The sequence below is a fragment of the Passer montanus genome, unplaced genomic scaffold, assembly GCF_014805655.1.
Source record: "Passer montanus isolate IOZ18808 unplaced genomic scaffold, ASM1480565v1 scaffold74, whole genome shotgun sequence".
Lineage (NCBI taxonomy): Eukaryota > Metazoa > Chordata > Aves > Passeriformes > Passeridae > Passer > Passer montanus.
Window position 1 is genome coordinate 3637268 of NW_024372592.1, and position 13259 is coordinate 3650526.

General features: G+C 41.4%; 1 protein-coding gene across 4 annotated transcripts in view; it reads right to left on the reverse strand.

Moving 5' to 3' along the window:
- FAM107B (family with sequence similarity 107 member B) overlaps window positions 1–13259 on the reverse strand; it is a 59617-nt gene that overhangs the window by 8736 nt on the left and 37622 nt on the right. For 3 of the 4 annotated variants that reach the window (XM_039730929.1, XM_039730926.1, XM_039730928.1), the window contains one exon: window positions 557–740. In XM_039730929.1, the coding sequence (XP_039586863.1) occupies window positions 557–684 (128 nt within the window). In that variant the 5' untranslated portion in view covers window positions 685–740. Of the gene's footprint in view, window positions 1–556; window positions 741–11798; window positions 11980–12270; window positions 12431–13259 lie in introns of those variants that run through there. The other variant, XM_039730927.1, reaches the window with a different exon arrangement.

Here is a 13259-nt window from a genome sequence, read left to right on the forward strand (position 1 = left end):
GAGGAACAGGCAGCATTTGCAAAACATACAAAGAAACACTTGTGCAGCAGCAGAGCAGGCCCCAGACTATCACTGCATTGTGAGAGAGATCAAATAAGTAGAGAAATGTGAAAAAAACTACATGATTTCTCTGATTTAAGAGCAATGGAGTCATAAACTCAGTGCACTGGGAACAGTGAAAGCTCACAGATTTTATCATCCCACTGTTAATAGCAAAATTTTGTCAAATACTTGATAACATTAAGAGTACAAGACAAATTACAGTGGCCAAGTAACTCATATGAAATGTAATAGAGGAGAACTGAACTGCTTCCTCTCAAAAATGACCCTCTGAGTATTTAGAAAAACAAAATGAGAAGCCTTCTAAGGCAAGCTTTTGCACTGAAACTCAAACAGAAATAAATGCCATGCTTAAAAATCAGTCTTTCAATTTACAAGATCTGAGTCAACAAACAGTGCCTGCTGGGTTTTGGAGACAATGTCATCTTGATGAAACTAAAACTCAAGTTGTGTGTTTGGGGAGGGAGAGTGGCACAAGCGATTTTTAGACTCTTACCTTTTCTGATTCATAAGCAGCTCTCTATGGAGATCTTGATGATTCCGGGATGACTTCACAGGATTAATTAATTTCTGAGGTCTAATTAATTCAGGATTGTCATCATCTATGTAGTCCGGTTCAGCCATAATCTTTCTTGGAATGGGAAATGGATCTTTGGGTTCAGTGTCCTTGTTCACAGTATCTGCAAAACAGGAAAAATTGTAGTGAACCTACACTGAAAGGCCTTTTAAAGATGTCCTAAACAACAAAGGCAGCATATTACATTGGAAACAGTCATGCTTTTGCTGGATTAGTTTTGTCTGTAGAAAGTACAGGCTCTCAGAGAAAACATCAGTAGCATTTTTTAAATAGGCAGCAACTTTATAACAATGGCATCTCCAACAGCCTTCATTCAGTGACTTGGAGACAAGAGTCTCCCCCTTTTTGAGAAGACAAATAATTTAGTTTAAGTGTGTGAAGACCCTTATATATTTTAATAAGCCTATTCAGATAAAACATTTTTGGATCAGTAGTACTGAGACCCTTAAGACATTTTAAATACTGTCTATATTAAATACTGTGAATGTGTATCAAAAGCAAAGTCTCATTTTGTGCTGTCAGTGTCATGTCAGCTCTGGGGAAAACACCTCTGTGGATAAGCAAGCCCTGAACTGTATCAAGCAAGAGCTTCCATGTGGAAATGGCCAGATCTGCAATTTTTGTGATGGGGGACTGACTTTTGAGTGGCAAAGCTGAGGAGAAAAAAGTTAGGTGAGGTTGTTCTTTAAAGGCTGTATTTTACCCAGTGAAAATCCACAGAAATCCACTGACCTGAAGACAATGAATTCATGATTTATTTAATTTGGAAAAGTAGCACTTCCCTATCCTGCTATAGGAAACTTATCTACTCATCAAATCGCAACATTTTTAATCAACAGCTGACAAGTAAATGATGTTTTTCAAATAATTTCTATGTGACCATTCATACCCCTTTCCATTTAAAAGCACCATTCACAAGATAACCAGCATGCAAAACAAAGCACGTTCAGGGAAATTCTATCTCTCTTCACTGTTGTGAAAATCTGCATGCAGAATTTGCAATTGTCAGTTTGATGAAATGCTGGCCCCTCAAACAGACCCCAAAATACACTCACACACGTGGGTTTACAGAGGTGAATCAATGGGACACGAAAGAAAAAAGGCAAAAGCCTTGCACTCTCCTGACTGGCAGAGCAGCTGACTGCTGCACACCATACTCATGGGGCTACGGGACAAACCAGAGAATCACTGGGATTTGCTGTGCTGTTTCCAGCAAAAGCTGACTATGGGCTTTAATTCAGATCCCATTGTTATCAGCCCTGCCCTCCCTGTCTCACCCCATGGACTACAAAACCTATGTTTAGCCAATCTCTGAACTATTTTCTTTCAGTAGGAATCTCGTACTGTTGCTCAGGTCTGATCAAATCCACTTGATATGGCAGAAAGATTTTCACTGAATACTTCAGGAGTGTAAAACTGAACAGTACCACCATCACCCAGCTGCAGGTGCTTGCAGGTGAGGAAGCAAAACAACATGGAAGTTTTCAGCAGATGCGAGAAGGATATTCCGGATCTGAGTGTGTCCAGCAGACCTGGCAAAGATCTTTCAGCTTCTGTTTTAGAGCACATGATGTGAACTGTGTTTTAGTGGTGCTACATCTCACACACCGAATTTCTGTGGAGCAACTTCAGTGAGAAACAGCTCACCACTGTAAGCTTCTCTCAGGGCGGCTCCTTCATGAGTTCTTCAAGACAAGTTCACATAAAGAATTTCTGAATTCTCTGGGGGTGTCAGGTCTCACAGGGACCTCTGCAATTACTGTAAAAATTGTCCACAGTTTGAAGCTATTGAAATGTATTGCTGTACATGGCAGAAACCTCTTAGTGACGCCGATCATTCAATAAGCAAACTCCTGTCACCCCTTCAGAGTTGTCCTTGCTTCAATCAGGCAACCAGCTATCACCACACATGCCAAATATACAGGATCACTGGAAAATGGGTCACAAGAAGCTTGGAAGACTTCTAATTCAGCCTCCTCCCGAGAGCAGGAACAGCAATGAAATCAGAGCAGGTTGCTCAGGCCACTTCCCAGTAATACCCTGACAACCCCCAAGGCTGCAGGGTCTCTGTGGATGGCCCCTCTCACCCTTCTTCACAGTGGTTCTTCCTCACACCCACATGAACCTCTTGTTTCAACTCCAGCCTGCTGCCTGTCGTGCTCCAGCCACGCACTCTGGTGAAGAGCCTGGGTCAATCTCCTTGGAAAGCACCCCCCAGGCACAGGGGGCTGCTGTTTGGTCCTGCCAAACCTCTGCTCTGAGCCAGCCCAGTCCCTCAGCCTCCACCACAGCCCATCTTGGGGGACCCCGGCAAAAATCAAATCTCAGATCCCTTACTGCTCCATAGCATGCCACATAAAAACCAAAAAAAAAACCCCAAAACCCCTCAAACCACACAGCATCAGGCTGTTAACATTTGTAGAGGTCTATTCTCTTTAGCACAGACAGTGAAGGAACCCGCTGCAGTTCTTTCCCTGCATAAGGATATAACATTTCATTCTTCCTCAGTGTTCACATCAAGCTTATCACATCTAAAATAACTCAAATATTACATATCCAACCTCCACCCAAAATAAACCTTCTCTGTAAATATTTGTTTTGCCTTACTCCTCTATCAGTTCTGTAGCACTGATGGACCTGTGAGTCTTCTAGAAGCCATTTATCATCAACAGCTCTCTTTTCAAGTAAATCCAAAAATAACCTGCTGCTTCTTCAAGATAATTCTTATTTGGTTAGGTGGAGATGAAAAACACAGAATTACTCTACAACTGCCATAAACAATGTACAATTTTCTTGACACAAGCCCCTGAAAAACAATTTGATTCAATCATTTCTCAAAGTGTGGTGCTGTAATTTGCAGCACATCGATTTGGTTTGAGCAAGCCCTTAAAGTGAAGTTTATTTATTCTTTCTTCTGTCTCATCACTATTTTTAAAACATGTATTCAACTCAGAGGTCAGGAATAGTGGTTTTCCTACTGTAACATGAACTCTACTAGCAGCAAACATGAATGAATAAAAACTCTCCCGGGAAGAGAAGAGTCTTTCCACATGTGATTAAGCTGCAAATGACTTCAACTAGGATTTCCAAACAGAGCCAGCGACACAGGGTGCCCAGCTCCCACTCAGTGAATTCTCTCACACCCCTGGCAAACCTCAGCCTGGCTGCTGACCACTGACAAAGTCCTGCACAGTCACTGTGTAATATTATATGCAAACAATACAATTAAGATAAGGTGATCTCTCTACCCACACCCTGTCAAAGCTAACATTTACACAACACAGGCAAGTTGCACATAAAAAGGAAACTGAGGCACAAAGGATTCACCACACCAAGTGCAGACAGGAACAGAGCAGTTTATCCCTAGAGCTTCATTCTGAGGTTCAGACTCACACCAATAATCCAGTCAAGCTCGATGACAGAATCCCTTAAAAGTCCTTAAACAAGTTTAATCAATGTTCAAGCAATAACAATTAAAACATTATTAATTCCATGAGTCTCTAGTGCTCATCACCACAAAAGTCACAGGCCATAAAGCTGCTTTCAGAACATCACTAGGTGCTACAGTGGGACATTAATAATCCAAATAATCACTTAGCAGGAATATGCTGCCTGAAGAGCATCCGAGAGGCTCCTTTTAACCATCTGCTGTTACACGATCGACTGAGAATGCACAATCCATGGCTGTGTTTCCTTGCTACCTCGCTCCAAATAAAGGAGATTTGGATTCAGGGGATGTTTTAGCTGAGCTTGGCTCAAGTTTAATACACCCACTAATTTGGCAGGTGCTTTCCCAGTGCATGTGCTGAATTAGCTGTTACTGCACAAGCAGCACAAAAGCATTTATCTACCTTAATTTGTCGTGCCTGAGTAACTAACACAGTCTTTGTCCACCACTTCTTCGGTATATGTGGATTTTGAGCCACAGAGAGAAAGAACAAACTGGGCATCCTGCATGGAAAAGGATTTTTAACTCTTCAAACAACTGCACAGCAATTTCAACATCCTACTAGACAAAGAAAATGCCTCTGTAGAAAAATTGCTTCAAGTATCCTCCCAGACAGAAGTTTAATGTTTCCAGACAAAAAGATGCTCTTGGAGTAATCAAGAAGTATCTCAGCCTTGAAGAGCCAAGACCACATGGTCACATACTTGCAACTCTCTTTTTAATCTCCTTGGAGCGCAAGTAAGTTCAGGAAAAATAGAAAAGACCCTTCAAAAATTGGTGGTGCTGAAGAGATACAACCAAACCAGAATGTGCCAGAAGTGTGAGTCAGATTCAGGGGAACATGTCCAGCAGATACCTTTACTTCCAATATTATTTACTTCTTAGTCTGTCTACAGAGGAGTTTTTCCAGCAAAAGTCCCTTACTGGTACTAACACTGGAAACGTGTACAAAGAGAACTACAGACAGATATCAGTGTTTTTAACAGATATCTTAACAATGCCAGGTTAAGAATTCAGCAGCTGCCAGAGTTTTTGCTACAACAGGGCTCCCGTGCCTTCCACAGCAGAAAGAAATTCACAAAAAACCAAAACTAAACAAAACCAAAACCCCCCCCCAACTCTCTCATGTCTATATGGCATTCAGAGAATTGCATTTATTTTCTATCTGTTAGTCTTTATACCAGAAATCACCCTCTACATATGGAATCTGAATATAAAAAATTCCTGAGAGACACAATATATTTATATTATTACACATATATATGGCATTTTCACCCTTCAAATGATTCCCACAATTATTTCCAGCTGTGAAAGCAGAGGTAGAGTTGAGGCCCCTTAAAAAGCAGATAAATAAATGCCTAAAAATACCAATGGACATGAAAATAATAGACTATACTAGATCCAAAAGTTACATTGAGACTAAATTCACGTGATTTCCTTTTTACCTTAATAAATTCTTGAACTAATATCTTCCACAGGAGCACAAGCTCAAACACTGAATATCTTGAAAAAGCTTTAACATCTGTTCTGAGCTGTACTGTATACCATCAAACACTTTAAGACTTACATTTTTAGCTTTTTTAACTACCACACAGACTTGCAGTTTGCTACAAGAAACCCAAAGGCATTCTTTGGGAAAAAAAAAAAAAATCTTGTTTTACTCTCCCCCTTCCAATTTCAAGAGGAATTGAAATAAAAATTCTTCAGCATGTCTCTGCTCAGATGTTACAGGACCAAGCAGCACTTCACATCAGCCAGTTTGGGTAGAAAGCAGAAGAGCTGCTTAAATGCAGAGTGTGCTTTGCAGGCAGCACCTCAGCACTGTTTGCACATGAAAGCCCACGCCGCTATCGCCTTTATCTGCATGCTCTCAGTGCAGTGAGAGGCACTCGACTAGAGAGATTTACTTGATTAATCCTTGATTATAGATATCATTAATAACTTCCCACAGTTCACCCTTTAATTCAAAGGAAGAGTTCCTGAAAACAGAATAGAAAATACTCTTCTCAGCCAAGATGCTCAAGGCAGGGACCAACAAAGGAATTTGACTCTTACTCATACTGTCTTTTGTGGCTGAAAGGGAGGATGGAGTTTGGGCCATGGCAAAACACAGCTACACTGAGGAGGGAGAGGGGAGGACCAGAGAGGTCCTGGTGGCTGCAATTCCTCCCAACCCCTCGTTCTTTGTTCAAAAAGGCTGCCCCTTCCCAGTGATGAGAGCTTTGCTTCTAGATCTGAAGAGTAGTGTATTCACCTGACTCAAAATCAAACACATTCAATGCAGCATGTGCCTGGGATTGCCCATTGAGTACTATCTTGCAACTAGATTATTTACTACATGACTATTCTTCAAAGTTAACATCATGGACTTTTAAAACCCTTTAGCAGGCATCTGGCTTTTGTTTACAGCTCCACACATGAAAGAGAAGAGCATCTTAGAAACTACCATGTGTTTTTGCAAGGCCAGTCTCACTGCTTCTTGTTGTGCACTTCAAAATCTCACATCCCATCCCAAGACTGACAACATTCTGTCCATCCCATGCCAGGACAGTTTAACTCACAGCACTCCCCTGACACTAGGTAGCATGGCTTCATTAGTTCCAAGCTACAAAAGACTGGCAGACCACATAGAATTCTCTCAGGAACAAGGGCTCACTGGATTAGGGCAGCCCAAAGCAATCTCAGTGATGTCTAGGATATGGAAAGCAGCAGATCTTGCTGGCTCCTGAAGCTGTTCCTGTTGTCACTTTAGACGATATTAAAATGACCTAACCCACTCAAAATCTGAAGGAAATCCAGTTAACACTCATTTTCTTCCCTTAAGTACTGCTGAGAGTAACATCAACAAAGCACAGATAAAACATCCAATAAATGAGAAGCCAGAAGAAAGAGGGTCATTTTAAAGATGTTTGCATTGGCACTGACACCTAAAGGAAGGCAGAGTGCAAGATCTGGGGCAGTGTTACAATTCTCTCAAATGCAAAGAGCTGCTCATGGCTCCCATTCAATTTAAACAACACCAGGCTGTTTAACAGTTCCAGGGCTTTGAAGTTCAGTCAAGTCTTGGGTGTGGAGGGAACAGCCTTGACCCCCAGAGAGGCAAAGGCCTGGAGAGCATTGCTGGGAAGGACAAACGGGCTCCTTCCTCTTGGTCTATTGTTTACTTGGAAAAGAGAGGCAAGAAGACATAAACAGCTTTAAGAACAGCATCACTCCTTCCACTAAAAACTCCAAAGAGAAGAATTTGTATTAATCCTAAAGAAATTTTTCTCAGGCTGCAAGATCTGCAAGGAAGTTCTCTGCCACTGGCCTTCAAATCAGCTGAAAGGATCAGGTCTAAATAGTTGCATTTCTTTCTTGTCTTGTTTGGTTAAAATACTCAAGAGGTGTCAATACAGTTGGATAATGAGAGGCAGAAAACAAACAGAAAAAAAGAGCCTCTCCCCTCCTGCTGCAAGAAGAGGTCTGCACATAAGGTGCTTTAAGAATACTGAGAGAGGAAAAGATGGAGACCTCCAAAAGGTCCCTTTTGTCAGATACAGGCAAAACTCCGATGCTGACTTTCACTGCAACAAACTACTTAATCTAATTTTTAATACAAACGGTAGAAAAGACAAGAAAGACACAGGATGAAGAGCAGCACAATGAACAGCACTTATCTTCCCTAAATCCTGGTCTGTGATCTACCCACTGAAACACCATGGTTCCAGTCTGGGATGAACAGCAGTTAGCACACAATGTGCATCTTACATCACTTGTCTTTCCTAAATTCCCTATGTATTTCTTAAGGACTTTATATTGAACATACTCATTTTGCTCAGGACCCAGTGATTATCTAAATCCCAAGACAGGGCTGGGGGATGGAAAGCCATTCTGATGGCAAGAAGACCTGGTGGTTTGGACACTTCTCATCCAAAAGATCCTAAGTGACTATAGTGCTTTTGCCTTGCAGAGCAATAGCATGTCATGCACACCCTGCTGTCCTCTCATCTGTGTCAGTCCTTTGAAAGGAATAAATCATGACTGACAAAGGCACACAACTGAATATTACACATAACTTCCACCAAAACACTACACAGGTAATTATAGCGCAGTAACATGATTTTCGGGAGATGAACACATATTCACTACACAGGTAATTACCTGTTGTATTTTAACAGTCACTACAAAAACACTACACAGGTAATTATAGCGCAGTAACATGATTTTCGGGAGATGATAATTGAAATTATGCCTCTTAGGAAAGGCACTCAGCAGCACAGTTTGCATCTAGATTAATCCCCAAAGGTAACAAGAAATTTATTTATACATGGGTCAACAGTGATTCACATGCAATTCTAGAATGACACATTTTTAAAAGAGATTTTAAGAGCAGAAAAGCAAATAAGATCAGTTTATACTCCCTGCAGCTACAGTGCACCATCAGTGCTGGAGACCCATCAGTGTGGACCACTAAATTAATAATCAGGGAAAGTTGGTTTGAATCAAATTTTCCTACATTGAAACATGGGATGCCACATGAAAACTGAGCCTTGATTTAAAATTAGAAGTCCAAAGAGCGAGGGGAGAGTTTCTTCAGGGCTTCACTGAAGCAAATGTTAAGAACTATCAAACAGTGGCACCCAGTGGTAAAGGACTTCCTGCAAATAGGAACATGATAGAAAAACTTGGGAGGGAGAAGTGGGAAGACTGACCCAAATCCATGTTTATACACAAAAATGCTGAAGTGAAGGAGCAAACATACTAAATCCCGCACAATTTTAACAGGAAGCCTTACTTCTAAGTCATTCTATTTCTGCAAACATCAGTATCAGAGAATAGTGATTCTTCAAATGCAAAAGGTTTAACATTAAACAGGTACTTCTGAGGAAGAGGGGAAAATCCAGAGCAGCCAGCAGCCCCTTATCAATTGGGAGCCTGCAAACATTTCAAACATCTGACCTGAGATACCTAAAAGGAGACTGGTGAAGTTCAAACAAAACTGTTTAAAGTCCAGTTCACAGAACTTTAGCAAGATTCCTCCAGGGAAGAGAAACATGTTGATAGTGGTTAGTTTTCCACTTGTTCTGTATTTTCTTCACATGATCTAGAGAAAAAGATTAAAAATGAATATGTGTCCCAGTGAGGCAAACAATGTCCAGGACCAAAGGGTGTAGGTGATTCTCCTGGAACAGGAATCCTCTTCTGGATGCTGTGATGTTAGTGAGGATGGTAATGATGGAGGGTCCTAGCAAATATCCAACCAGGCAGAAGTTTATATCAGATACAAGCCAAAAAGGTTAAAATTACCTTTTATATATGTGAGAAAATCTGGAGCAAGAGAAGAGGCGGGTTACTTAGTAACCCTCTAAACTGGACAAACAGCAAACAAACTGCACAGTGAACAAAGTTTTCTTTGTTAAAAAGAAATTATGAAGTTAAAAAGCAAATGGAAGAGGAACACCTGTAAATGGAAGACGTGTCCTATATTGAGGCTGTTCTAACATCTCTGCTCATTTGATTTTTAAGAAGTGAAGATTAAAACCAGCCTAATAATCATATAAACAACAAGTCTGACAATGCTTTGAGAAATTTTGATGACTGGGTATTGAGGCTAAGAAAACAAATTCCTTAAATAAGGAGCACACTTCTAAAATGAGGGGAATAAAGCCACTGATTTAGTAAAAGATTTGTGTTCAGCTGCACGGAGAGACCAAATTACAGGACCATAATTATCCCTTCTAGTTCTACAAATTTAAAATCTATGAGTGCAATTAATAAGTGTTTGCAAGGGGGTCAGAAGATTAAAATCTCTGCATTAATCAGGTAGTTATGCATTCAAGAGCTACAGCATCAAAAATGAGACCAAGCAAGCAAAGTATTTCTCATGCTGCCTCAGTTACTGCAGTGCTGTAAATCCATCCCCAAGCCTTGCCAAAGGAGCACAGCAGGGGTGCTGAACCAGATTTTGCTCCGTGCCACGTGCTGTTCCTTAGGGCACAGCAGCATCCTGCCTGGAGTTAGGGCACAGCACGATCTGCTGAGCTGTCACAGCTCCCCTCCCCTCTGGGGCTTTCTGAATGACAACTTAAAAGGAATTCTAACCACCCATAAAAGAAGGCCATTTGCAACAAGTTTAAATACACTGACATAAGTTCACTGCAGCTTGGCAGCTTCCTAAACAGACCCACAGGTAGTTATGTAAAAGTTAAGTACTTCTTCAGACCGGGCAGATATGTATCAATTACCTGCCAACTCAACAACTCAAGTTCTTTTCATTTTCTAGGAAGAAACCCCTTTCCTAGCAGGAAAAAAACCCCATCCCAGCACTAGCAAATACTGCTTTTTTCCCTTCTCTTTGGTGACAAATGGCTCAGAGCAAGAATCCAGCCTCTGTTTTGATTTCTTAACACAGGGAGATTTCCTAGAAACAGACAGAAGGAAACAAAAAGAAATAATTTCCTTAAACCTATTGCTACTCCAAACTAACACACTCCCAGCTTAATCACAGGAAAGAAATAAAACCTTCACCTCAAGGAGTTAGTCTTGGCTCAGGCAACTACATCCACATTCCAGCCTGCACTGTGTCCACAAAGAGACACCCTTCCTTGCCCAGACCTGTTTTATCCTCTCTCAGCTGGCACAGATAAATTTTGGTATGAGGTTCTGCACTGCAACTCTGCGGAAAAAGAAACCACTACAAAGGAGGGAAAACAAGACCTGAAGCTAAAAGCAAAAATGAGGACACCAGTAAAACTGATGACCAATCTTCCAAAAGTGAGGTAGAGTAAGAAAAATTTTAAAAAGGCTGTTCCACACCCTATTCATGACCTTAACCAAGAGCATGATGCTCTAATGGTTTAAAAGGATTGAGTGGGTGTAGGAATGTATGGTAGCCAGCACAAGCCTCCTGGAAGCTACAAGTGGGCTTAGAACAGCCAAGCCCAATACACATGACTGTTAAAATACAACAGTGAACAACACAACATGCCACAGGGTATGGAGAGGAACATCATCTGCTCACTGCTTGATGGGAAGAATGAGAGGTCTGAAACCCAGGAATTTACAGAAAATAAAAACTGAGAAAAATGTTGACAGTCACATCTGTCAAATCTGGTGACTTGTCACTGGTGCTCTTGGTGAGCAGCTACAATCAGCAGCTTCTCCTGCAAGCTCATAAATCAGGAAGCTGTGGCACCAGGGCAGGGCTGAGCATCAGCCAGAAGGCTGCACATGAAAGGGCAGCAGAGCAGCCTCCCTGCTCAGGCGGAAGGGTGTTGTTCTCTTAAAGAAACAAGCCTCCATCTGAACAGGATTGATGTGTTGTTCACACAACTGAGTTGCCTTTGGCTTCTCAGCCTCCCTGGATGAAGATCCCAGAATATCAATACCTAAAACAAAAGCAGTCATACAAGCTTAGCATGAATGCAAAGGAGATTTTAGCCTATAATTTGGCAGAACAATTTGTTGTGTATGGTGACATGGGACTGTTTCTAGGATATTTACTGTCAACTTTTTCTCTTTCTTGTCTTTTTAGAAAGACTTGAAAAGGTTCAAGAAGGGAGAAACAGACCACCACTCCCTAATTCCTGCAGAAAGGAACTGTTTAACAAATTCCAAGTAGTTAGCAAAGAAGAGTAAGAAACTAGAAGGATGACCCCAGTGCCTCAGCAAAGGGATTGTTTGTTGAGCTTGTGAACTGGTGGCAGGAAAGGAATTTCCTACAATTGTTACCTTTCTGCTTGACAGACCACCTGGAGGAAAGTCTCAGGCTGTCCTTCCTCAGCAGCACTTGTGAGGAGGGTGAGCTGGAGTTTGTAGGACCCCCCCACTCTTCTCCTCACATCCTTCTCCAGGGCTTTAGAGAGAGCAGCTCACTTGCTTCATGTCCCACAGAAGTGGAACTGAACTGAACCTAAACTTGAAATGCAAGAACTCTGAATTATATAATTTGAACAAGAAAAAAACCCACTAAGTAGTTCTAAGAGGCACTACAAGGATTTCTAGCAAATGGTTAAAACAAACCACCTGCATCCCAAAAAGTCATACACTAGTTTACACTGGTCTCATAAAGGAAAATAAATTCTGCAAACTCTTGCCTCTTCATGCTCAAAAATAAAGAAAAACCTTAAAGAAGCCAAAAACCAAAGGACTGCAAAACAAGACTTAAGTAGAGCCAAGAAAGTCTTTATCATAACATGCCTACAGCTGAGGAACAAAAGCAGTATGAGGTCACAGCTTGGCTCCTGCTAGTCAAGGTTCACAAAAGCAGCACACAGAGCTTCCAGAGAAGTGAGTGCCATTTGTCATTCACAGAGAGCCTGGAAGCCAGGTCTCTGAAAGAGGCTGCTACCAGCCCCAAGAGAAGAGGGCTTGAAAAAAGCCTCCTCACAAGCCTTGGAGCCCTCTTATTAACATCATTTCACAGGTGACTCAGCTTACTTTACAACAGGCAGGCTGAAAAGCTCTCCTCTAGCTGGGTTTTACAGCAGCAGCTTAATTAATAGGATGAATACCTATTGATGGGCAATCACAACCTCCGCTGCCAGCTGCACCTCTTCATGCCTGAAGCCAGTCCTGCTCTTTGTTCTGCTGCTGAAAACACAACTTGGAGGGCTCTGAGCACCTGCCGGGCCTGCAACCAAAGAGGGGAAACTTTCAGGCAAGCAAACTTTCTATGCTGGCAATAAACTGCATGTTAAAGACTCCTTAAAAATGTCACCATGCAGTGTCCTCAACACAATATCATCTCACTGTCTCAGACATTTGTAGAAGAAAGGGAGAAATGGCAAGAGGTGTTTCTGTCATCCTTTTCCTGATCTCCTTCAATAACTAAATGGGCTATTAAAAAATAAAACAACAAAAAAAACCACAGAGAAAAATTGTAATTAAAATTCCAATGAGCCCATGTAGTCTCCAAGACTTTTAAAAAAGCACACCCCTGTTTTCCAAGCAGAAGCATTCCAATAAATGGCCACAGGTGAATAGTCAGCACTCCAAGTGGAAACACTGTGCCATGTCATATTGCTCAAGCAATGGCTCTCATGCTTCCTATCACTAAATCCATTACTAGTTCTCTCCATGACTGCCTAAGCTACAAAATTATGGACTTACTAGAACTTTCTTTATGACTAAGGATGAAAGATTAATTGATATTTATGTAGGCATCTCATGCATTGCTAATTCCTGGGGTTG